The sequence below is a fragment of the Sapajus apella genome, unplaced genomic scaffold (assembly GCF_009761245.1).
Source record: "Sapajus apella isolate SASKATOON/1434 unplaced genomic scaffold, GSC_monkey_1.0 scaffold62, whole genome shotgun sequence".
NCBI classification, from domain to species: domain Eukaryota; kingdom Metazoa; phylum Chordata; class Mammalia; order Primates; family Cebidae; genus Sapajus; species Sapajus apella.
In genome coordinates this window covers 373,016-399,891 of record NW_022437002.1, presented here as the reverse complement: position 1 = coordinate 399,891, position 26,876 = coordinate 373,016, and the positions used below count along the sequence as shown (strand labels likewise).

At 48.8% G+C, this 26,876-nt stretch overlaps 1 protein-coding gene across 1 annotated transcript; it reads right to left on the bottom strand.

Annotated features, from left to right (window-relative positions):
* Window positions 1-4,385: 4,385 nt before the first annotated feature.
* Window positions 4,386-26,266, bottom strand: SESN2 (sestrin 2). Its single transcript, XM_032246581.1, has 10 exons — window positions 25,784-26,266; window positions 16,869-16,934; window positions 14,547-14,744; window positions 13,593-13,775; window positions 13,301-13,513; window positions 12,603-12,753; window positions 11,956-12,074; window positions 10,772-10,962; window positions 7,455-7,599; window positions 4,386-6,160 (listed from the first exon to the last, which is right to left on the bottom strand). The coding sequence occupies exons 1-10, from the start codon at window positions 25,871-25,873 to the stop codon at window positions 6,074-6,076; spliced, it is 1,443 nt and encodes a 480-aa protein (XP_032102472.1). The 5' UTR covers window positions 25,874-26,266; the 3' UTR covers window positions 4,386-6,073.
* Window positions 26,267-26,876: the final 610 nt, after the last annotated feature.

Sequence of the window (26,876 nt, the reverse complement as noted above, 5' to 3'; positions counted from 1 at the left end):
AAAAAAAAAAAAAAAAAAAAGAAAAAAAAAAAGAAAACAGAAGCACTTTGTAAGAGTTAAGGAAGGAAGATGGATCCTCTGGGTGGTGATTGGGATCCACTTTAAAATGGAAATAATAGTCTGGGCATGTTGGTTCATGCCTGTAATCCCACCACTTTGGGAGGCCGAGGTGGATAGAGCACCTGAGGTCAGGAGTTCAAGACCAGCCTGGCCAACATGGCAAAACCCCATCTCTACTAAAAGATACAAAAATTAGCTGGGCGTGGTGGTGGGCATCTGTAATCCCAGCTACTTGGGAGGCTGAGGCAGGAGAATCACTTGAACCTGAGGCAGAGGTTGTGGTGAGCCAAGATCACACCATTGCACTCCAGCCTGGGCAACAAGAGCGAAACTCAGTCTCAGAAACAAAACAAAAAAAACTACTACACAGGGAAAATGATGAAATGTGAAACAAGTGACGCCACTTAGCTGTTGTCAAAAGTCAGAGGTCAGAGGAAAGAAACTTCATGACTTCCTGATCTAAGAATCATCACAGAAGGACAGAAAAGGAAATTTCTGGTTACCTGTCAGGCTCTGTGTCAAAAGCCTTCCCACAGTTTTGCTAGTTGTATCCTCTTGTGATGAAGGTAATACAGTTATTTTCAAGTTGACAGATGAAGAAATGGATTTTCTGCAAGGTGGTACAATATATCCAAGGTGACATAGCCAGTAAATGACATGGCTAGAGAACCTACATTTATCTCTCAAGTCTGTGCTCTTAACCACTATGTTACATGTTTTCCATTGTTTGGCCTTGCTTTTTGACTGTATAGGAGTCACACAGGCAGAGATGACTGGAAAAGACAAAGGCTGAGCTTAGTGGCTCACGCCTGTAATCCCAGCACTTTGGGAGGCTGAGGTGGGTGGATCACCTGAAGTCAGGAGTTCAAGACCAGCCTGGCCTACATAGTAAAATCCCCGTCATTACTAAAAATACAAAAAATTAGCCAGGTGTGGTGGCACATGTCTGTAATCCCAGCTACTAGGGAGGCTGAGGCAGGATAATCGCTTGTACCTGGGAGGCGGAGCTGCAGTGAGCCAAGATTGTGCCACTGTACTCCAGCCTGGGTGACAGAGTGAAACTCCATCTCAAAAAAATTTAAAAAATAAAAAATAATTAGTTGTGTAGTGGTCTAGTAGTTGTGTCTTCCACTTGACAGTAAGTCCCAAGAAAGCAGAAACCATGCCTACCTCCTTCACTGCTAAGTCTCCAGGACATGTGACACATTAGAAGCACATCTATCTGTTCAAAGAATCCATACCAAGGAAGCTGTTAAAGATGCAGATTGCTGAGCTCTGCCTCCAAACACTGGTTCTCTAAGGTGATTCTAAGGTACAAAACAGTCAGAACTCCTCCAATCCACCTGCTCTAGGGCTCTGGTGAATGTTTGCAGCCTGCTGGAGGAGACTCACTCGGCTCCTTTTTCTACTCACTCTCAGCAGTCCTCAAACCAAGCATGGCTTCAAAAGACAAAAGAATTAAGAACAACCTTCTGCAAACTCCATCCTGGGTAGATGTACACAGGTTTCGGGTTGCAGGTTACAGAAGTCTAAAATAGATTCATTAGATCCAATCTGAAGCTGAGTTTTCAATTCCATGTGCAAATTTAACATGATTAAAAATATTTTTAAATTATTATTTTTTTGAGACAGAGTCTCACTCTGTCACTCAGGCTGGAATGCAATGGCGTGATCTCTGCTCACTGTAACTTCTGCCTCCTGGGCTCAAGCAATTCTCCAATACTCCTGTGTTAGCCTCTTAAGTAACTGGGATTACAGGGGCCCACCACCACACCTGACTAATTTTTGTATTTTGAGTGGAGACAGGGTTTCACCATGTTGGCCAGGCTGGTTTCAAATTCCTGATCTCAAATAATCTGCCTGCCACAGCCTTCCAAAGTGCTGGGATTACAGGTGTCAGCCACCATGCCCAGCCTAATAAACATGATTTTTAAAAAAAAATGCATATTGAGGATTTAGGCACTTTGGAGACAAAAATAATGCATACAGGGCAGGGCATGGTGGCTCATGCCTGTAATCCCAGCACTTTGGGAGGCTGAGGTGGGCAGATTGCTGGAGCCCAGTTCAAGACTACCCTTGGTAACATGGCAAAACTCCATCTCTACTAAAAATACAAAATTAGCCTAGCATGGTGGTGGATGCCTGTATTCCCAACGACTTCGGAGGCTGAGGCACGAGAATCACCTGAAATGGGGAGGTTGCAGTGAGCTGAGATCATGCCAGTGCACTCCAGCTCCATCTCAGAAACGAAACAAAACAAAAAAAACGAAAACAATACAAAGAACTCTGGAATCAGAAGGACAAGGATTCAAATTCTACCTCAGTTGCATGACCTTGGGCAAACTTCTGAATCCTGAACAGCTCATGAATGCTAGGTGAACTGTCCTAGGTGGTTTTCATGCACTATTTAATCCTCAGAACCCTCCTGTAACCTTAGGTATTAATTCTATCCCATAGATAAGGAAATTGAGGAGTATAGAAGCAACTTGCTCATGATCAGACAGACATCAAATGTCAAAGCTGGAATTTGAATCTGGGTCTGTTACGTTGGTGTTCCCTAGATTCTTATTTGAGGTCCATTTCCGCATCTATAGAATGGGAACACACCCTTTCCTAATGGGGTTGTTGTGAAGATTGGGAGATTAAATTTGAAAATATTTGGCAACAGTCACACTCAAAGCAAGCCACCTAGGCCAGGCACAGTGACTCACACCTATAATCCCAGCACTTTGGGAGGCTGAGGCAGGTGGATCACTTGAGGTCAGGAGTTGGAGACCAGCCTAGCCAACATGGTGAAAGCCTTTCTTTACTAAAAATACCAAAATTAGCCAGGCATGGTGGTGCAGGCCTGTAATCCCAGCTACTAGGGAGGCTGAGGTGGGAGACTGCTAGAACCTGGGAGGCTGAGGTTGCAGTGTAAACCCAGATGGTGCCACTGCACTCCAGCCTGGGCGATAGAGCGAGACTCCATCTCAAATAAACACACACCTAATGCATGCCACCTGGAAAAGAAATGGAAAACTTTTATCCTCCTTTCTATGGCTGAGGAAACTTGAGGCACAGTGAAATTAATCTCCCCAGTGATACAGTGAGTGGCTCAATCAGGATGAGAATCCAAGTTTTTTTTTTTTTTTTTTTTTTTTTTGAGACGGAGTTTCACTCATGTTACCCAGGCTGGAGTGCAATGGCGCGATCTCGGCTCACCGCAACCTCTGCCTCCGGGGTTCAGGCAATTCTCCTGCCTCAGCCTCCTGAGTAGCTGGGATTACAGGCACGGGCCACCATGCCCAGCTAATTTTTTGTATTTTTAGTAGAGACGGGGTTTCACCATGTTGACCAGGATGGTCTCGATCTCTTGACCTCGTGATCCACCCGCCTCGGCCTCCCAAAGTGCTGGGATTACAGGCTTGAGCCACCGCGCCTGGCTGAGAATCCAAGTTTTGTACTCCAAGTGTGATTCAGTTTCTCTCACACCCTCTCAAATGACTCTAGAGGAAGGTATGTGTATAGGGATCCAGCAAAAATGAGCAGGTGCCTCAAGGGAAAGGGGCACATGGAGTCCACCAGGGGAGGTTCCCTGTGAGACCTAGTTTTCTTTTTATGACAGTGTTTAGAGGAAGTAGGAAGTCCACATGATAGGTCCTAACTCTTAATCATGATGTGGTTTTCCTGATAAGCTAACTAGTTCCTGGGGCCCAGAGAAGTTAAGAAGCTTGACCAAGGTCACACAGCCATAAACAGCATTGGCAGAGCTTGGAGGTTGCATCTAACTCTTTATTCCTGGTTTTGTCTCCTTGGTGCTAGAGGGGGAAGGATGAGAAGCAGGTAATAATGTGGTGGGGTTGGGGACACAAGGGGGTCCTTCCAGATTCAAACAGCGTCTCTGTCACAGGGGAAGTCTGCTAGTGAGAAAAACAGCAAGGTAAAATGCCAAGGCCTCAGGGTCACATAGAGTGGGTGGGAACCCTGGCCCCCCACACACTGTCACTTCACCTGTCTCAATTCCCTTTCAGGATTGCTGCAGATTCAGAGGAATGGTATCCAAGTACCCAGCCCATGGCCAGGCTTAGTCAGAAAAACAACATTATCATTATTACTCCACAGTGCCAGGCCAGCCACTGAAGGGGGACAGGACTGGATGTCCAAGGGACAGAAGTAGACTTTCAGTGCCAACAGTCTCAACCTGCAATCACTGGGCACAAATTTGCGGCAGGGCAGGGGCTGTCAGGTCAGGTCCATGATGCAATCACAGCTCTCTCCCTGTGCTACAAGGCGAACTATGACCTTCAGGAAACTGAAAAAACAGCCCATAAACAAGGAGTACAAAACAAAACCTCAGTGAATGTTTATTTCTCATCATACGGAACTGGTAGCAAAGCCAAAGATTTCTGCACTTGAACACTGGATACCACTCCCTACCCACCCAGTGAACATTTACAGTCATCACATCCCCTCTAGAACCCAAACCCCCATGCCGGGGTCCCTTCTCTCCTGCACACCTTCTTGCAGGGAGGGCTGTCAGGCCTGAAAGGGGTGCCGATTGCTTCTCCGTGCCTGCACGGGTATGAAATGTGGCCCATGGCCAGGCTCCTCTCCTGCCCTGCCCAGCAGCAGCATGGCCCTTGCCTTTCTTCAGTGCTCTCCAAACTGGTTAGAGAGGAGGCACAGACTGCTAGAAGGGCTAGAAAAGTCATAATTCACAGTCATTTGCTACAGAAAGTGCCTGGGGATCTGTCCTTGGATGCTTCTGCCTCCAAGCAATCCACTTAAACTCCAGGAGAGGGAACGGCTGAGATACTGGGATAGGGGTGGGAGCCCCCAGAAGGCACCCAGGAGAGACTGGCTGCAGAAGTGGGGTCCCTGGAGGCCTTCAAGATCTTGCAAGAAAATCAATTTGCTGTTGGCAGGTTGGCCTGAGAATCCTGGAGGCAGCTTCGGACATTGTGGGGACTCAGATCCACCCTCTCAGTCTACAGCTGTGGCAGTCAGAGGTTTGGCAATGCAGCCATGGTCACCTGGCCATGGTCTGGGGGCAGGGCCCAAACAAGAACCTGGTGCCTCCTGCCCCTCTTACTGAGCCATGCTGCCACCTAAGCCATCTAGAAAGGCTCAACTTTTTGGCAAACATCTGTGGCAGAGCCACTGGAGGCAGGGGAGGGGGATGCCGGCCTCTGCAAGGCAGGTGTAGCTCTGGGAGAACAGAATTCTCCCTCTCCTCCTCCTCTCACACACTGCCTGTGGCTTCAGGTTGGAACCTCAAGCATAAAGGACCAAAATAAAGAGGATTTATAATCTAATACACCCCCTCTTCAGAAGGCAACGTGACCAGCAAAGGCTCAAACTTTCTAATCTGCTTTTCTATGTACTTGGCCTCTCTCCTGAGGCCTCACACCATCAGACAAGGAGAAAAGGAAAAAATGGCAAAGGAAGTCAAAAAACTGAACTAGGAATCGGGCAACCAGCGAAGAGCCTCAGGCCGCCCAACAGAACAGGCTTTTGGGGAACTGAACACACAGACCAGCTGTGACCCTGACTTTCACATTGATGGGTGAATGGCAAGTGGGAGGTAATGAAATCTGGGAATGACAGGGGAGAGAAGCTGCCTGGAGTGTCAGTCCCGGAGGCATTTGCCCCTCTCCCTCGGGGGCCAGCCAGGGACTTCCCAGTTCAGGAAGGCCACCACGCCTGTGGTACATAAGTCCAAGATTGGCCCATCTTCCTTCCTGTGCCCTCTGCCTCTGGGGGCAGGGGAAGGAGGAAGGATGTGGTCCCTTGGGATCTCCTAGTGCTCTTCCAGCTCCCAGGAGCAGGGCTGAGATCCCAGAGTCAGTGCAATGAACTGTCCATTCCAGTGAGGAAAAGGGAGGGTGTGGCTTGGGGACTGCACATCACACACAAGCCCACTCCAGAGTGGGGACGGTGGGCATGGGATACAAAAGGGTCTGGGGCTGTCTCCAGACAGAGAAGTCCTTGTGGGGAGCTGCTCCAGGCTCAGGTCCTGCTCGGGAGGGAGTCAGGTCATGTAGCGGGTGATGGCACGGAGGGCGTAGAGCAGAGCGGCTTGCATGCGCGCCTCCAGGAGCAGCAAGTTCACGTGGACCTGGGGCACAGAGGAGGGCATATTGGCAACTGATGTCACTCCTCACCCTCCACACCCCTCCCAGACTGCCAAGATCCCTGACCCACTTACCTCACCATTTCCTTTCCTACAGAGATGCCTTGGCCTCTGCTAAGGCTCTGAGCGGTGTAGCACAAGGGCAAGCACATTCATTCCTATCATGACTGAGCTCTGTATTCCCTGAGGCTGACACAAGAGCTACCACTAACTAACTAAGCATCTACTGGGAATCAGAGGTTTACGTACATTTTCTCATTTTATCCTCCCAACAATCTCGAAATATAGCAGTATTTATTTGCATTATAAAGATAAAATCCAAGCTACTCAGGAGGCTGAGGCAAGAGGATCACTTGAGTCCAGAAGTTCAAATACAGCCTGGGCAATACAGTGTGACCCTATCACAAAAACAAAAAACTTTGGAAGGCTGAGGCAGGAGGATCATTTGAGCTCAGAAGGTTGAGACCAGGATGGACAACACAGTGAGACCTCATCTCAACTAAAAATTTAAAATATTAGTTGGTGCATGTCTCAGGCCCTCTGGGGACAGAGGTGGGAGAACACTTGAGCCCAGGAAGTGGAGGCTCCAGTGAGTTGAAATTGTGCCACTCCACTCCAGCCTGAGCAACACAGCAATACCCTGTCTCAAAACAAAAACAAAAACAAAAGGATAAAAAGCTCAGAGAAGGCCAGGCATGATGGCACACCTGTAATCCCAGCACTTTGGGAGGCCAAGGCGGAAGGATTACAGGGTCAGGAGTTCGAAACCAGCCTGGCCAGCATGGTGAAACTCCGTCTCTACTAAAAACACAAAAAATTAGCCAGGCATGGTGATGTGCATCTGTAATCTCAGCTACTCAGGAGTCCAAGGCAGGAGAATCTCTTGAGCCCAGGAAGCGGAGGTTGCAGTGAACCGAGACCACGCCACTGCACTCCAGAGACAGACTCCATCTCAAAAAAAAAAAAAAAAAAAAAAGCTGAGAGAGATGATATGACTTGTCCAAAGTCACACTGCTACTAAGAGATAGTGTTATGATTTGAACCCAGGCCCATTAAGCTACCACTAATGTGAAGCAGGCACCCACATTTCCATTTTACAGGTGAGTAAATGGACTCTGAAATCACAGTGGAACAGGACTTCAATCCAGAGCAATAGGTCCAGGTATCCCACCTAGCAGGACAGACTCAGTCTGGGGGCCCTCACTGGGTCCTAACCCTTTGCCCTCTCCACTGGCTGGGCCTGTCTACTTCCATCCTACCCTGCCTATATCGGTCATACCTTCTCTGAGTGGCGGAAGTGCCTCCAGAAGAGGTTGTACATTCTTCGGGTGGTCTTCTCTGGGTAGCAGGCCACTGTCTTGATATAGACCTTGAGGTTCCGCTCCAGGAGCTGGTTCACCTCCCCATAATCATAGTCATCATATCTGGATGGAAAGGTCCCAGCAGCATTACTCACCCTCTCCTCCCAGAGGCAGCTCCTCCCCCCCACCACACCCTATAGAGGGAAGAACAGAGAGTGCTGAGAAAAGTCAGAAGGTAGAAGCAACAACAAGCCTAGTTCCTCTTGGAGAAACAGCTGACATCATGTATTACAGGCTGCCACATTGGCAGGGGATGACTTAAAGGAATGCAGAGAATGAGCATGCTGTATTGAATACCAACTATGTGCCAAGTGGACATGTACTCATGGAATCCTCAAAACTATGCTATTGTGTATATGACTAGATGGTGTATGCAATCTACTACATTCATCAACCCCACTTTATAGATGAGAAAACTGAGATTCAGAGAAAGGAAGTCATTTGTCCTAGTTAATACAGCAAGGAATGGTTTTTTGTTTTTTGGGTTTTTTTTGAGACAGTGTCTTGCCCTCTTGCCAGGATGGAATGCAGTGGCATGATCTCAGCTCACTGCAACCTCTGCCTTCTGTGTTCAAGCGATTCTCCTGCCTCAGTCTCCTAAGTAGCTGGTATTACAGGTGTGTGCTACCACTCCCAGCCAATTTTTGTATTTTTAGCAGAGACGGGGTTTTACCATATTGGTCAGGCTGGTCTTGAACTCTTGACCTGGTGATCTGCCCGCCTCAGCCTTCCAAAGTGCTGGGATTACAGGTGTGAGCCACTGTCCCTGGCCAGGAATGGGTTTTAAACCCAGCTTTGCCTAGCTCAGAGGCCATTTTCACTACTCTACAGTAAAGGCCACAGAAGGTGGAGGAGGAGGTCATTGAAGGAGAAGGAAGAGGATAAGGGTAAAAAGGAGCTGTACTCATTCCACAGATTGGCAAACTAAGCCCTGGAGAAGATGATTAACTTCTTCAAAGCCATAAAGCAAGTTGGTGATGAGTCTAGAAGCCACTGAGTCACCCCCAGTCTAGTGAGTTAGGGCAGCCATTGTAATCGCAGATCAGCGTAGATGGAGGAATCACTGGCTGAAAACTGGAAGGCAGATTTGGAAGACAAAGAAATAGGAGCAAGGACTATGTTGGACAGTGGAGAAGCCTGAGGGCTGGGCAGAAACCAGCCTGAGCCACATTCTAAGAAGCCTGCCCTTGGCCAGCCATGGGTTGGAGACCTACTAATGACTAGAGTAAGAGAATGGTTAATTAAGTATAGGTCAACCCACTCAGTGAAATATGATTTACAGCTAGTAATACACAGAAACACAAACTTTCTACAAGGAACATGTACCTTTTTTAAAATTGGGGGATAATTTTTTGGTGCTTGGTATGAACTGTTAAGTGAGAAAAGCAGGGAAAAAAATCGTATGTTCACTAAAACATGCTCGTGTTTGAGTAAATGAATAAAATAACTGAAATGAGTAGGGAAATGGCAACAGATCTTGTTTTTGTAAATTACATATGCTTTTGTTACTCGTGCATAGAGAAAGAAAGGCGTCGGGCATGGTGGCTCACACCTGTAATCCCAGCACTTTGGGAGGCTGAGAAAAGCGGATCACTTGAGGTTGGCAGTTCAAGGCCAGCCTGGCCAACATGGTGAAACACCATTTCTACTAAAAATGCAAAAATTAACTGGGCATGGTGGTGTGCACCTGTAGTTCCAGCTACTAAGAAAGATGAGGCAAAAGATCACCTGAGCCCGGGAGCTGGAAGTTGCAGTGAGCTGAGATCTCTCCATTGCACTCGAGCCTGGGTGACAGAGCAAGGCTCTATCTCAAAAAATAAATAAATAAATAAAAAAGAGACAGGAAGGAGATAACTGATAGTTATAAGAACAGATAGTATAACACATAATTTTTCTTTTCTTTTTTTTAGTGAAGGGTCTTGCTGTGTTGCCCAGGCTGGAGTGCACTGGTGCAATCACGGCTCACTATAGCCTTGAGCTCTTGGGCACAAGTGATCCTCCTGTCTCAGCCTCTTGAATATCTGGGACTACAGGCAAGCGCCACCCGCACTCAGCTAATTTTATTTATTTATTTTTTTTGAGATGGAGTTTTGCTTTTGTTGCCCAGGCTGGAGTACAATGGCACCATCTCAGCTCACCGCAACCACCTCCCTGGTTCAAGCGATTCTCCTGCCTCAGCTTCCCGAGTAGCTGGGATTACAGGCATGCACCACCGTGCCAGGCTAATTTTGTATTTTTAGTAGAGATGGGGTTTCTCCACGTTGGTCAGGCTGGTTTCAAACTCTCGACCTCAGGTGATCCACCTGCCTCCACCTCCCAAAGTGCAGCGCTTATAGGTGTGAGCCACTGTACCCAGCCTAATTTTAATTTTTTGTAGGAATAGGTCTTATTATGTTGCCCAGGCTGAGGCAACAAACTCCTGGCCTCATGTAATCCTACTGCTTCAGCCTCCTAAAGTGCTGGGATTGCAGGTGTGAGCCACTGCACCTGCCTTTATTTTCTTTTTTGTTAACTGTGTTTTTAAATTTTATTTATTTATTTTGAGATAGTCTTCCTCTGTTGTCCAGGCTGGAGTGCAGTGGTATGATCTCGGCTCACTGAAGCCTCTACCTCCCAGGCTCAGGGGATCCTCCTGCCTCAGCTTCCCAAGTAGCTGGAACTACTGGTGTCAGCCCTACAACTGGCTAATTTTTGTATTTTTTGTAGAGATGGGGTTTCACCATGTAGCTCAGGTTGGTCTCGAACTCCTGGACTCCAGCAGTCCACCTCCTTCAGTCTTCCAAAGTGCTGGGGTTACAGGCATGAGCCACCACTTCTGGCAGAGATTTTTTATTTTAAATAAAAAATTAATTGTTTGGCCGGATATGGTGAAATATTATGCAATATATATGTCCTTATTTGAGAAAAGAATTACTACTTGAATTGAAAATACATAACTCTCTCTACATATATATAGGATGGTGTGTATATATGTATGTGTGAATGTGTGTATATGTACATGTACATATATCAAGCTGTAGTTATGTCTGGGAGTGCAGTTAAAGAGTTCATTTACAAGGTTCAAACAATGAGTACTTCTATCATCTTTTAAAATCACCAAAGAGTTAAATTTGCTTTGAAAAACAGTACAGGCAAAGAAAGGAAAAGAAAAAACAAAGAAAACAGAAACAACTGCGAGCCCCGAGTGAAGACTTGCAGTGCACACACCCTCCTAGGTGAAAGAACATGAACTCGCCTGATGCCAAAGACGCAGTGGATATAGTTCCAGATGGCCCTGCGGAGCACGGAGGTGTCCACACCGCTGTGCATGGCGATGGTATTGTAGGTGAGGCTATAGGCTGCCTGGAACTTCTCGTCCAGCAGCTGCCCACCCTCAGGGTAGAGCCGCTGGATCAGTGAGTAGCCATGGTCTTCCCAGGTATAATCCTTAGGTACATGGAAAGGGATTGGTGAGTCTTCGGAGCCCAAGACCAGCCAGAGAGACCCCATCCTCTGTACCTCTGGACCTGGGCTCTCCGTAATTCTCCCTTCTTGTATCAAATGTGCTGCTTGCTCTGGGCCTGAGAGGTCCAGAAGGGAACACTTTAGTGATGACCTTCTCCTTATGATCAGCAACTCCTGAGCTTAGGGCATAGATGGGTCCCTTAAGGATTCACAGGGACCTCATTGCCCTCATGGAATCTTAAGGGAAGAAGGTATCCTACTCTTTTTTTTTTTTTTTTTTTTTTTTTTTGAGACAGGGTCTGGCTCTGTCACTTAGGCTGGAGTGCAGTAGTGCGATCACAGCTCACTACAGCCTTGACCTCCCAGCTCAAGTGATCCTCCTACCTCAGCCATCCAAGTAGCTGGGACTACAGGTATGCACCACCTTCCAACTAATTTTTAAAATGTTTTTGTAGGCCGGACCCGGTGGCTCATGTCTGTAATCCCAGCACTTTGGAAGGCCGAGGCAGGCATATCACCTGAGATCAGGAGTTCAAGACCAGCCTAGCTGAATGGTGAAACCCCATCCCTATAAAAATACAAAAAAATTAGGTGGGCATGATGGCGGGTGCCTGTAATCCCAGCTACTCAGGAAGCTGAGGCAGGAGAATCACTTGAACCCGGAAGGCGGAGGTTGCAGTGAGCCAAGATGACGCCATTGTACTCCAGCCTGGGTGACAAATCAAGACTCTGTCTCAAAAAAAGAAAATCAAATAAAATGTTTTTGTAGAGACAATGTTTTGCCATGTTGCCCAGGCTGGTTTCAAGCTTCAAGGCTCAAGCAATCCTCCCACCTTGTCTTCCCAAATTGCTGGGATTATAGGTGTGAACTAACATGCCCAGCTGGGTACCTAACTCTGTAACTACTCAAACTATCCACCCGCCACTTGCTTGTAAATGTGGAGCAATGGCTAAGACTAGTAGAGAGAGCCTTACCTGGGCCCGGAAGGTGGGGGGCGCCTGAGCCCCTCTCCGGGTGAAGTCCTCATACCCGAAAGTGGGGTCTTCCACAAAGCACAGCATGTCTGGGTGTGGAGAGGGCTCCAAGATATCAGCTGAGAACCAGAAAGAGGTCACAGTGAGGCTGAGGCATGGGGCAGGCAGGGCTCCACTCCTGATTAATCACCAAAAGGGGAGGGGAAGGCAGAGTAGAGGGCCAAAGAAAGCCCCTTGCTACAATGAGTGGGGCACGACTTCAGCTGGAGGCAGGCCTTGCGGAGGGAGTGAATCAGGCCCATGGACTCATGAAGCCAGGCCACTAGTAACAATAATAGTGGCAGTTATTTATGGAGCTGCTCCCCTGGACCAGGTGCTGTGCTAAGACCTTAGCTTCTGCTGCCCCACTAATCCCACACAGGAATCCTGAAGTCCTGAGATAGGAAGTGACTCGTTGGTAATTGCACAGCCACAAAGGCTAGCAGTCCAGGATTCAAACCCAGGTTTGAGCCCAAGGCCTGTGCTCAGAACCTCTTGGAAGGGAGGTTAAGAAGTGGCTGCCTCTGGAATGCAGGAGGCGGCTCCTCTCCACCAAAGGTGGCCTAAGAAGGAGTACCCCCTGAGCCTGGATGCCTGTGATCCTGTACCTGAGGGGGTCACCAGCAGGCTTTCCGACTTCTCCAGCTCAAAGCGGCTCTCCATCTCCTCCTGGGATGCCCCCTCGTCCCGCAGCAGGCTCTCCTGCAGCTGCCGCATGCGTTCCATCAGAGCCTCCACATCGCGGGCAGCCTCAAAGCCCTGGAGTAGAGGACTAGTGGTGACTGACTACTCCTTCCGCCTCTGGGAAGTTCCACTCATCCTTCCCACAGGCCAGGCTGTCCTAACGATCACAAAGGTCCAGGGCATCCTCTGTGCCAGCCACTGTGTCGCATAGCCCATGGGGTCTGTGCTTCCTAAAGTGATGTTTATGAAGAATAGACACATATTCCCTAAGCAGGAATTTTTAAAGTATCTGCATTTTTGTATTAAAATAAACAAGGTTACATTATAGAGTAAGAGGTAAACTGTAGTTTTAAAGTGCTAAAACCAACAGCCTTTAAGCCTATGGCTTATACACAGTGTCAGTCACATGGTATTTCATTTAACCCTCACAGCCTACTGTGAGTAAGGGGTCTTTATCCCCCCATTTCACAGAGGAAACTGAGCTTCAAAGTCAAATAACTTATGTGGTCTCTCACAGCAGCAGGTAGTGCAGGCACCAGAGATAGGGAAGCAGTGGCTTCTACTCAAGGACCGGAGGTCATGCCTGCTTCCTCCCTCCACGAGACCCAGGCCTGTGACTTACCCCAGAGTTGTTCAATGGGTCCCTGCTGGGGGGGCTGCTCTGCTCACTGGGGGGTGTAGGTGCCTGGGGGGCAGGGCTGCCATCTGCATCTGCCTCAGGAAGGATGCCACAGCCAAACACGAAGGAGGAAAGCGAGTGGCAATGGGTGAGCAGGACCAGGGCCTGAATGAGCTCAGCCAGGGACCAGGTGTGCTCGCCAGTCTTCAGCAAGGCCTGGAGGGGACAAGATGGAAGGTCAGAGCTGCTCAGTGCCTTCCCTGGGCTGCCCACCAGGCCTCTCTGCCCCCTGCACCTGGATGTGTTCCTTGGTGATGAGCCACGGCCGATGTGCCAGCAACTTGTTGATCTCGCTGAGCTTGCGTAGCTTCTCGGGGGCCCGGTGGAGGCCCAGCAGCCACTCAGGGTCTCCTCCAGTCTGCAGAAACTCAGCCATGTGGGAGCCTACCAGGTAAGAACACTGATGGCGGGCGGCAGCCTGTGAAGGTAGTGGACAGAGCCTCAGTCACCCTGTTCCCTTTGTGCCTGGCTCAGGGTGGGTACTCCACCAGGGGAGAGGTTGTTGGGCTCAGTGTTACCCAAGAAGCCAGAAATCTAAGTTGAAAGTAACCCCAGCTCTGCCACCAGCTTGCAGGTCACCTAACTCCTTTTGGCACCCTCAGTTTGCCAATCTGTACATAACAAAGGCACTAACAATGCCTTTCTTCAAAACCTAAAATTTTCCTGAAGCCTTCCTTCCAAGAAAAATGAAAAAGAAAAAACCTAAAACTCTATAAGTTAGATAAAACCAGGGCTAGCCGGGCGCGGTGGCTCACGCCTGTAATCCCAGCACTTTGGGAGGCCGAGGCAGGTGGATCATGAGGTCAAGAGATCGAGACCATCCTGGTCAACATGGTGAAACCCCATCTCTACTAAAACTACAAAAAATTAGCTGGGCATGGTGGCGTGTGCCTGTAATCCCAGCTACTCAGGAGGCTGAGGCAGGAGAATTGCCTGAACCTAGGAGGCGGAGGTTGCGGTGAGCCAAGATCGCACCATTGCACTCCAGCCTGAGTAACAAGAGTGAAACTCCGTCTCAAAAAAAAAAGAAAAAACAAACAAACAAAAAAAAAAACCAGGGCTTTCCCTACTCTATGCTGACTTCCCTCCTTGTCTATGGAATCAGCTCACAAAGCTCCCAGAAAAGAGATCAAAGGACAGAACCCCCCACAAGGCCACCTCTCCAAGCGTCAGGCCCACAGAGGCTCACCATGATGGCAATGTAGTGGCGCCAGGAGCTGGCCAAGGGACCATCTGTGTGCAGCAGCAGGTAGTGCAGGCGCCAGAATCTGGTAAAGTAGTCGGGGTGCAGGCCCATCACCACTGCCAGGTTGTCCACCCGCCCAGAGGACATCAGTGCCTCCAGCCCCAGGTGCTGCTCAAGGCTCTCGGTCCCCTCCCGAAGGACCTGCCAAGCAAAGGGAAGGAGAACATGGGTTTCCCTCCTGCCCCACTCATCAAAGAGACCAATGTATTCTTCTAGCGGGTTTTTAATAGCAAGAAACGAAAAACCGTGCCGAGTGCGGTGGCTCATGCCTGTAATCCCAGCACTTTGGGAGGCTGAGGCAGGTGGATCACAGACAAGGTCAGGAGTTTGAGACCAGCCTGGCCAATATGGTGAAACCCCATCTCTACTAAAGATACAAAAAATTAGCCAGGTGTGGTGGCAGGCACCTGTAATCCAAGCTACTCCTGAGGCTGAGGCAGAGAATGGCTTGAACCCGGGAGGCAGAGGTTGCAGTGAGCCAAGATCACGCCATTGCACTTCAGCCTGGGCCACAGAGTGAGACTTCGTCTCAAAAAAAAAAAAAAAGAAAGAAACTAAAAACCACAACCATGTCCAAAAAGAAGGAATGAGAAGAAACAGATTATTTTAAAAAGTGATTCAGTGAATACTTGCTAGGTACCTCATATCATAACAGCCAGTATTTACACATACAATGCTATGTGCCGAGCACTGTTCAAGCATGCATATTTTAACTAAACTCGCACAACAACTATAAAATTGAAGTTCCGTTTCTTCATTTTTAGGTAGGAAAACTCAGGTACAGAGAGTAAAAGCACAGTTTCTCCTTCCCTTCATGGAATGTCTATTCTAACACTGCAAAATAGTTCACTTTTCCTGAGTGCTGTCTCCATGCCATCGCTGAGTTTAGGGTTTTCTCTGCATGATTTCATGGGATCTTGTCAATAAGCCTGTGAGGTGAATGTTATTTCTCCCACTTTGCCAGATGAGGAAAACAGGAAGTTTTATTCCTGGCTCAAAGTCACAGATCTGATAAATGACAGAAGCAGATTCAAATCCAGATGAACTCCAAAGCCTATTTCTTTCTTTCTTTCTTTTTTTTTTTTTTTTAATAGAGACAGGGTCCTACTATGTTGTCCAGGCTGGTCTTAAGCAATCCCCCTACCTTGGCCTCCCAAAGTGCTGAGATTATAGGCGTAAGCTACTGTGCCTGGCTGTTTCTTTTATTATAAAAGAGTGATTATTTATAAATGAAAAAATAAAACACAAGAGCAATACTTGAGCTTAGAATTCTGGGCCACAGACATAAATAATCAGCAAGTGGTTGCTCGCCTTACATGTACAAAGGAGCAGAGGAACAGGGTTTAGAGGGAGGTTAAATGTTTGTTAGCTCCTTAACCGCTTGCGCTACACGTTCGGAGAACAAAAGAGAGCAAAGAGGAGAGGAAACAAAAAATTTACCCTTGTTCACTGAAGGCCAAAGAAAATGAGGACACAAGTTTTATTTACATTTTTCTGCATATGTTTTGAAGGTATCTCCACTATCCCAACACACTAGAATGTAAGCTACATAATGGCAAAGATTTTTGTATGTCTTGTGCACCGCTATATCCCAAACAACCAGAACAGCGCCTGACACAGATTAATCATTCAATAGATACATTAAGTAAATGAATGAATGAACTGACTCAGTAAATGAAAGATGTCTTTCTTGTATTAAGTGAAAAACAAAATATAAAAACAAGTTGTAAACTATGACCGTGGTTCTGTACTGAAAGTATTGGCTTGAAAAAAGCACAGTAAACAGTGGCAAATGGTTAACAGTGATGATCTCTGCAAGGTGCAGGAGGATACAGGAGATCAGAGCTTTCTGAAACAATGGAAATTTTAAAAATAATAAACATATATTACTTTTGAAACAGAAAAGAACATGTATTATATGTACAGTCATGGATGAGAAGATAAACATAAATTGTTATATCTTCTTAAGGGAAAACAGGCACTGATCTAAGGTACCAAAAGTTTGGCCATGAAAAAAAAGACAAAAAAGTTTGGCCACTACCTGGCTGTTACTAGCACTTGATCTCTTTGAGTCTGTTTCTTCCCAGCAAAATGGGGATGACAGTGCCTGCTTCACAGAGCCGTTCTGTGAATTAAATGAATCAGAAATCAGAGAGGAATAGTTTCAAAGCTGCAATTTAAGGAACAGAAAAAGACACCTGCCCACCAACACGCCATGTCCTTTCTTCCCAGGGACCAAAGATCTCTAACCCCTTCCAAGCTTACCTCCTCCACGGGGATGAAGGCGCTGGGCCCTCGAGGGCCTCGCCGAGCCCGGCTCTCCCTCTGCTCCTGGGAGGAAACACATGGAGGTTAGTCCATGGTGGAAGGGAGAATAAAGAGAATTCTTACCTATCCAGCCTCTTCCTCCTATCCAAGGGGCTACAGTGAGCTGTTAAACCCACCTTTCTAGCACACCTTGCATGATGGAGCCAGGTGGGAGATATATGCATGTTTGGAAGGGTTAAGCAAGAAAGTGGGCTCACTCCAGGCTGAGTTCTTCAGGAACTGGGCTGGGACCCAAGATTCCCAGCATTGCGGGGTGGGATGGGCCTGGAGAAGGAAATATATAGCCACCATGCTGTGCATCTCCAGGAGGCCACCTTCTTAGTGGCCCCAGAGAACTCATACAATAACACCCCATGGTTTGTACCCTGAAGCCAGGTAACCAAGTACCCCAGATGCTTCAGCACCAGCTTCAGTCTCTCTTACATGTTCATTTCTTTCTTCTTTAGTAGTGCAATCACAGCTCACTGTAGCCTCAAACTGCTGGGCTCAACGGCTTCTCCTGCCTTGGCCTCCCAAAGCACTGGGATTATAGACAGGAGCTGCCATGCCTGGCTGCATATCTGTCCTCCCACCACCACCTCAACAACTACCACCCCCTCTTGCCTGGACTGCTACTCATAGCCTCACCAGTTGTCCCCGGCCTCCTCAGCACTGCCCTCTCCTATCCATCCTCTACCCAGTAGCCACATTAACTTTCTCAAATACAAATCTGAACAACTGGCTTAAAACCCTACCTCCTCCTCCCATGGGCTTCCATTTAAATTACTGGCCCAGTCACACTGGTCACTCCTTTTGCAAAGCTAAACCACAGGGTCTAGTAACCTTTTTCTGGCCCTTACCTGTGACCCTGAAACCTACCAGATCACATTTAGTGAAGAGGAGTGCCAGGCCATTCATACTACTCTGTGAATGAAGACAGAGAAAGCAGAAAGGCACGGAGGAAATCCGAGCAGGGTGTATAAGGCTGATGGTAGCAACTGTTTTGACCTGTGTATGTTGGAGCCTCTTTAGAAACCACCAGACTCACGTACTCACTACATCTGCTTCTCCTAGTCCTAGAGATGGGGTTCAGGAAGGATGCTCTACTTATTTATTTTGTTAATCTGAGAGTGGAGGCAGCTCTCAGCACTGGCCTTGGATACAGTTTACCCTAAATCAAAGCCATGCCCTCACTGGACAGGGATAGGAGACGCCCAGTTCTCCCCTTCCCATTAAGATCCAGACTTAGGACCAGCCCTCAGGTTAGCCAGGAACTAAAAAGTGTAATTGGCCGGGCGCGGTGGCTCAAGCCTGTAATCCCAGCACTTTGGGAGGCCGAGGCGGGTGGATCACGAGGTCAAGAGATCGAGACCATCCTAGTCAACATGGTGAAACCCCATCTCTACTAAAAATACAAAACATTAGCTGGGCATGGTGGCGCGCGCCTGTAATCCCAGCTACTCAGGAAGCTGAGACAGGAGAATTGCCTGAACCCAGGAGGCGGAGGTTGCGGTGAGCCGAGATCGCGCCATTGCACTCCAGCCTGGGTAACAAGAGCGAAACTCCGTCCCAAAAAAAATAAATAAATAAATAAATAAAAATAAAAAAAAAAATAAAAAAAAAAAATAAATAAAAAGTGTAATTGAACCTTCCTCCTCAGATGGCCAAAAGTCCACTGAGGAGGCAGAGCTCTGGGACTCCAGAAGGCTACAAAGTCTCTGGGGTAGGTACCAATTCTGCGACTAACTTGCTATGTGGCTCTGGGAAAGTTAAAGGCCTAGACTATCTGGGCCTTAATCCTGGTAGGTAAAGTAGCCCAGCTACCTTCAAAATGGGAGTTAAGCTGACTGTGCAGGCCCCCTCAGCCCACACTTCTGGGAATTTCCAGGCCAGGCTGGTCCAAGTTCAGCGTAGTAACCACCACAAGCCCTAAGCACTCCCCTTTGGAGCTTCCCTCCCCCCTCACCAAAGAAAAAGCCCAACAGCTCTGTCTAGGAGATAAGGATTGCTGACTCCACAAATTGGGGCTCCACCTCAGGGGAACTGAGAACAGATAGCAAGCCACAGCAAGGTAGGGTGGGGCAGAATTGAGGGAGGCAGAGAGGGCCCATCAGGGGTGCAATGGAGAGACAGGAATAGCCTTGGGAATCCCAGCTCACTCCAAAATCTGACCTAAGAACTGTCAAAAGAAGGAGCTCTTAGTCATGCGTCTGGATCCATCAACATTTTCGGCAATAACAATAACAACAACATACAGTGTAGTTAAAAGATAGGGTCCCTTGGATGGCACTGAAGCTCATTCTTGGGAGGCTGAGGTGGGAGGAATGCTTGAGGCCAGGAGTTTGAGACCAGCCTGGGCAACATAGTGAGACCCCTGTGTCTATAAAAAGTTAGTAAATTTGCTGGGCATGGTGCCACACAACCTGTAGTCTCAGGTCCTCAAGAGGCTGAGGCAGGAGGATTGCCTGGGCCTAGGAGTTTGGGGTTATAGCAAGCTATGATTGTGCCACTGCATTCCAGCCTGGGAAGGAGCGCAAGACCCCATCTCAAAAAAAAAAAAAAAGAGAGAGAGAGAGAGAGAGAAAGAGAAAGAGAGAAGGAAAGAGAAAGAAAAGATAGGGGCTCTTGACACAAATTGCATGAGCTTAAATGACAGCTCCACCACCTGCTATCCCTTAGCTTTACGAGGCTCACTTTCCTCACCAAATAATGGGAATAACAGTAACTACTTTCACTGGCTAGTGATAAGTGTTAGTAAGCTAACACTGTGTAGCTTGCCTCACTACCTCCATCACAATAAGCACTTAATAAAAGTCAGCTATCATTAACCTCCTTGCTGTATGAAACAAGGGCTTCTCAACCCAAGCAGTACATTAAATCCTTTGAGAAGCTTTAAAAAAATAATAATGCCAAGGTCCCACCTCCAGCAATTCTAATTTAGTTGTCTGGGGTGGGGGCCCCATAGAGCCAGGGTGAGGACCACTGTTTATACCATTTATTGATCACTTTCTCAAGTATAAGGCACTATGCTAAGTACTTTCCAGGTGGAAACAGAATTTGTTCACTCAACAAATATTTTTGATGGCTATATTACAAGCAGCAAGAATAGTGAAAAGACAAAGCCCTCAGCCTTCATATGATTCAGAATCTGATAAATAGGATTTTAAAGCACAGATTCTATAAGGTGAGAGAAATAAAGCAATAACTGTATGATAGGGTGGGACAGTGTGCAATATTTTAGCATAAGAAGACAGGAAAAGCCACTGAGGGGGTGGTCTTTGAGCTGACATCTAAATGATGAGAAGGCAGAAAGGCCTGTAAAGACGTAGGGGGCCTAGGGAGGGTGGTTCACACCTGTAACCCTAGTACTTTAGAAGGCTTGGTGGGGGAGGATTACCTGAGGCTAGGAATTTGAGACCAGCCTGAGCAACAAAGCAAGACAACTTCTTAAAACAAAACAAAACAAAAAAGCTGGGTGCGATGGCTCATGCCTGTAATCCTAGCACTTGGGAGGCTGAGGCGGGCATATCACCTGAGGTTGGGAGTTCAAGACCAGCTTGACCAACATGGAGAAACCCCATCTCTACTAATAATACAAAAGTTAGCCAGGTGTGGTGGCACATGCCGGTAATCCCAGCTACTTGGGAGGCTGAGGCATAAGAATCGCTTGAACCCCGGAGGCGGAAATTGCGGTGAGCTGAGTCGCGCCATTGCACTCCAGCCTGAGCACAAAGAGTGAAACTCAGTCTAAAAAAAAAAAAACAAAAACTAGGGGGACCAGCATTCCAGTCAGAGGAAACAGACAGTATAAAGCCCTGAAGGGAAGACCAAGTAGATGTGAATCCATGGCACCAATAGCCTGAATGCTTCCACGATCCTGAGACCAACAGGGCAGCATACTACTGCCAAGAAATGACCCCTCCAAATCAGCCCTCCCTGCTGCAATTCCCTGGAGTGGGCAGTCAGTAATAACGGTACGTAACAAGGCTGGTTAACACTGGCTAAGTGTTAATTTCACATGCACTACCTGAACTTCAAGCCAGAAGCTACTACCAGGGCTTCCATTTTACAGATGAGAGACAAAACTCAGAGAGGTCAACTCACTTCTGGCCAATCAGGCAGGAAGGCAGTAGGAAAGCTGGGATACAAACCAGGTTTCTGCAAGTGCAGAAATGATTCTCCATTCTCTAAACTTCTCAAGGTCTCAAAAGTCTCCAGGTTGTTGCATCTGAGGCTCACCAAGAGTGAGAAGCTCCAGTCACAGCACCTGTCAAACTTCAGGGCACACACTAGTTCCCCGTTGTTACCCCAATGCCTAGCATAGCACAGTCCAACAGAATTTTCTGCCATGATGGAATGTTTTATATCTGTACTGTCCAAGAAATGCGAGAGTCCCTAGTCACTGTGGCTGAACATTTGAAATGTGACAAATGCAGCAAAACATTTTCATTTTCATTTTATCTAAATTTAAATAACCACATGTGATGAGGGGGCTACTATATTGGATGGGTTCAGCAGACCTGATAAAGGTATGATCCCAGTTCCATGTTACAAAACAAGAAAGGGCAACATGGAGGGGTCAGGTTACCTGTCCAAAATAACACAGTTAGTGTGGGACAGAGGGGGAACTAATGGTGGCTATTCTTATAGTTTCAACTAAACAGATCCCATGGGGCAGCAGGAACACAATTAACCCTCTAGGTGGTCATTCAACAGAATGGTCTTCATGCAAGCTATAAAAAGAGGATAATGGCCCCAGACCTCTGCCTAGCTCCTAATTTTTTTTTTTTTTTAGAGAGAGATGGGGTCTCACTGTGTTGCCCAGGCTGGTCTCAAACTCTTGGGCTTAAGCGATCTTTCTGCCTCAACCTCCCAAAGTGCTGGGATTACAGGCAGGAGCCACCACACATGGCATGGATCCTAATTTAAACACTTACTATATGTTAACTTTTAAATTAGCTCAAGTACTTGCACACAGGTTCCATCTAATTTTCATCTGTTTTGGGGTGGGGGTGGAGTCTATTTTGCACACAAGGAAAGATGAAGGGTTCAAAGATTAGGCATCAGCTGACAAGTGGCCAATCTGAGATCTGAACCCAGGGCTGTCTGGCTTCTAAGGTCCATTCCACTTCACAATAACAGCTTCAGGAAGTGGCCCCAGACTTGCAGAGTCGAACCCAGTTCAGTCTGGCTTCCACGGGTTCTGTCCACTCTACTCATATCCGCTTCTTGGAGAAGCCCCAGCCTTTATTCTTGGTTACCCTATATTATCCTTTATAGAGCCTACAAATCCCTGGACTCAGCTACAGACACCTGGTAACTCACTCTGCCAGCTGGGAAGGAACAGACACTCTCTCTCCTTCCCCCACTCCCAGCTGAATTCAGATATTTGCCTGGGTTTACGCCTGAGAAGACGATACAGAAATACAGCCCAAGCAGCCACTGACCTCCAGCCTTGGAGTGGGCCGGGTGGAGGGGTGTGAGTGAGTGGTGCCATACACTTGTCTGCCCATCACGAACTGGGCACCATGCTAAGTGCTTTACACATCTGATCGTGCCAATTCCTCCCAACCACCCAGAGGGAAATAGTTCTTGTAATCCCTTCTTTGGAGACAGGTCAGAAAGGTCCTCTTCCAAATGGGCACAATTCAGATCTGACTCCAAGGCTGGAATAGTTCACAAGGGTCAGCTAAGTCAACAAGGAGCAACTAGTTACGAACACTTATTAGGTGCAAAGAGCAGCACTGGAGATGAGACCTGCAGGGTGTCTCCAGCAAGGGACTGTTTCACATAAGTGGGACCAAAGCTCCTGCAATGGAGGAGGAGGACTGGAGGAAGGTGTGCAAGGGGACTTATCTGGTGGAGGAGGAAGGACTTCCCTAAAGAAATGATGCCTGAGAAATTTTGGGGTTTTTCTTTCTAAGACAGAATCTTGCTCTGTCACCTAGGCTGGAGTGCAGTGGCATGATCACACTTCACTGCAACCTCCACCTCCCAGGCTCAAGCAATCCTCCCACCGGAGTCTTCCAAGTAGCTGGCACACACCACCAGGCCTGGCTAACTTTTGTGTATTTTGTAGAGATGGGGTTTCACCATGTGGTCCAGGCTGGTCTTGAACTCCAGGGCTCAAGCAATCCGTCTGCCTCAGCCTCCCAAAGTGTTGGCATTACAGGCATGAAGCACTGCATCTGGCCGAGAAAGTTATTCTGGAGCCCAATATTACCAGTACTAGAGTGAAGCCCTTGGAACGGTCAAGATACACACAACTGAAGGCAATGAGCTCCTAAAAGGGAGTGTGTGGTGAAGTGATGGGGAGTTAAGGGAGCTGCACACCTGGGTCTTCTCTTGGGCCTCGGGCACCTGACTCAAAGATCAGCACCCTGCTGTCTTCCAAGGATGCCACTTAAAGCAGAAACTGTGCCAAGGTCCTCTTTTCTCAAGAGAGAATACATAGAAACCTCCCAGATAGGTTAGGTGCGGTAGCTCATGCCTATAATCCCAGCACTTTAAGAGACCAAGGCAGGTGGATCACCTGAGGTCAGGAGTTCTAGACCAGCCCGGCCAACACAGTGAAACTCCGTCTCTACTAAAAGATTAGCCGGGCATGGTGGTGCATGCCTGTAATCCCAGCTACTAGGAAGGCTGAGGCAGGAGAATTGCTTGCACCGGGAGGTAGAGGTTGCTGTGAGCGGAGATCAGGACATTGCATGCACTTCGGCCTGGGCAACAGAGCAAGACTGTCTCAAAAAATAAATAAATAAAAATAAAGAAACCCGGCTGGGCATGGTGGCTCAGGCCTGTAATCACAGCACTTTGGGAGGCTGAGGTGGGCGGATCACCCGAGGTCAGGAATTCAAGACCAGCCTGATCAACATGGAGAAACCCCATCTCCACTAAAAATACAAAAATTAGTTGGGCATGGTGGTGCATGCCTGTAATCTTAGCTACTCAGGAGGCTGAGACAGGAGAAGCACTTGAATTTAGGAGGCGGAGGTTGTGGTGAGCCAAGGTCACACCACTGCACTCCAGCCTGGGCAACAAGAGTGAAACTCCATCTCAAAAAAAAAAAAAAAAAAAAAAAAAAAAAAAAAACCACCTCCAGAAAAACCCAACAAAACCTCCCAGATAGTACCAGTTTTCTCCATTAAGGAAAACATGGCTTCTGTGTAAAGATCCCTCCCTCAAAGCCTTTTCGCCTGGGACCAGTTCCCAGGCACTGTCCCAGAGGGGTGTACCATGTTTCATCTCAAGAACAGGCTGGGGCACCCCCCTGTGAGACACTCTGGAGAAAGCTGTGTGTGTCACAGCCACATTCTAATAGCTAGCAAGTTTTATGCAGTTACTATGTTCCAGTCACAGAGCCTCAGCCTTTGCTTGTATTCTGGTTAATTGTCCCAACAGTCCCTTGGAGATATTGTCAAATTCCCATAGGAAGAAACTACAGATGAGAGAAGTGATTACTGGCTGAGCCACATACAGCAAGTTAGCAAGAGGGCTGGGACATGAACCTAGCACTCTTGCTCTCTAGTGTCCATGTGTTCTCAATAGTAACATTATCTCCATCTTTCCAAAGAAGCCACTCGTCAAGAAGCTGCAGAAGAGCCATTCCTCCACGTGGCGCTCCTAAATCATGGCAAGGAAGGGTAAGCAAGCTAACAAAAAGCAGGGCACAAACCGTGCACCGACCTAGGACCCCCAGAAACCACGGTGCTCAGAGAACAGCAGGGATTTCCCTGGGGTCATACAGCACTCCACCAAATCCCAGGTCCAGAATACAACCTCCACCACACTCCAGGCCTGTAAACTAAAGCAACTAGAAGCTCCTAGTGCCAAGCAATCTCCGAAATTATAAGGCCAAAGAATGCTGCTATTCAGTGGAGTTAATGAAGAAAGCCTCTCTCTAAGCCCATCGTGGGCCTCAATGGTCTCATCCTGTAAAATGGGGCTATAGCATAGCTTGTACTTTACTGGTTTAATCCCGATGACTCAGGTTAAAGGCGAAAAAACCTCAAAGCCTGGTATCTAGTAGATGCATAATAAATGATAAGATGTCCATCATCGCTGCTGCTGGTAGTGGTGGAGTGCGAACAGTCAGTCTGGTTAGGTCCAGCCTAACTCCGGGTCTCCCTGCAAAGTCCCTCCGGGCTATGCTGGGGTGCGGCGAGGGGGTGTGGGGGCGGCGCGAAGGGAGAACAGATGAGGAATTTCTGGAAAACAAACTTCTGGGGCCTCAGCCCACTTACTTAGCAGAGCGCAGCCTAACCCGCGCTTGGCTTCGGGAGCCGCGATCGGGGCTGTCCCCTCTCCCTCCACCTTTGGCTGCCGCCGCCGCGTACTGGGCGGCCCGCCAAGCCCCCAGAGCCCCCGCGCCCTCCCTCCAAAGCAGGGGTGCGGGGGGCAGGGGATGAGGTCGACTTTCGCTGGCCAGTCCCGGCGCTGGGGGACAGGAGCCGGGACGCACCCCAGAAAGGGTCCTCAGCCCGCCGGCCCCCGAGAAGAGGAAGGGACTCCGCGGAAGGGGGCGGGGAGGAGGAGTGGTCGGGCCGCTCCAGCCGGGATTTGCCCGGACTTGAAGACACTCAGAAGCCCAAAGCCCGGAGAGCCTCGAGAAGGCTTCTCCCTCATTGGCCAGGAGTCCGAGGGAGCCGAGGAGGGCTCCGCTGCCCCGGGGAGGGGGGAGGGGAGAGAATGGGAAGGGGAGGGGGAGGGGTGCCGAGGGCCGCGGCTGCCAGTTGATGCAACCCCGGTCCCCGGTTACGCGCTCAGCTTTCCCTCTGCGAGCTCGGAGTGCACCGACTCAGCACCGGACAGCCTGCGGCTCAGACGCGGGTCAGGGTTCCAGGTAAGAGGGGCGTCGCGCGGCCGCCGCTTACCTCTCCGGGGCCCGAGCCGCCGACGCCGCCCGGGGCGAACTGCAGGTAGCCCTTCAGCTCCGCGCGGCACTCGGAGTCAGCCACGATCATGGTGAGTGCCAGGACCCGGCCGTGGCTCGCCGATGACCCGTGCACCCGAGCTGGTTTCGGACGGACGCCCTAAGGAAGCCGAGACTGGGCACCGCCGGGGAGCTTCTAGAATCCTGGGGCGTCTCTCGGGGCTCCAGAACGCTCCGGAATCCGAGGACGGCCGCTGCGGTGCTGGACTCTTCCTCCAGTCGGGTTTCGGGAACGGCGAACGGCCTCGGGGGCCTGGGAAGGGCTGCGGCGCAGGGGTTTTCACGGCCTCGGAAGTCCGCAGGGGCCAGGGCTGCTCCCGGACTCAGCGCTCCTCAGCATCCCCGCCGCGGAACTGCCAGCACTCGCCGGGCTCTAGACCCCAGCAGCTCAGCCCGCTGCGGTCCCCGGGGGAGGGCGGGGACACAAAAGCCCCGCAGCCCAGCCAATCAGAGGTCTGTTTCCCTGGGGAGGCGGGGCAGACTCCGCCCCCTGGAGTCAATGGCTTCGCCAATCAGCACCGGGGAACGCCCGGAACTCTGGGAGTTGTAGTCCGCCTCGGGCGAATGCTGCAAACTTTTGCAAGACGGTTTAGTCAGATCGCTTGCAATACCAGACGGCAGTGACAGCCCGAAGAGTCATTTGGGTTGCGTGATGAAAAGGGACTTCACTGGGCTAGGCCAGACAGCCGAGTGTGAAATCTCTCCTAAATGAATTCTTCATCTTTTCAGTTCCTGGAGGGACTGGTTAGGGTTAGCAGAGGTTTGGCTCCTGCCCTATTCGGTGTTGTTAATTATATAACTGAACCCCAGATATTTAGAGGTCAGAGGGTACAACCCTGCTCTCCACTAGCCTCGGGGAAGCTCCAAAGGTGACAGACACAGGTAATTCACCTTATTTGTGGAGTCTCAGGAAAAGCCTTCATTCCTTGAAAACCTCAATCCCTATTGCTGAAAGTTTTCTTCCTTCTGCTACCAGCCCTGGCTTCCACCCCTGCCACCCTCCTCGAAACTTTGTAACAAGGTGTTCTGCTGGA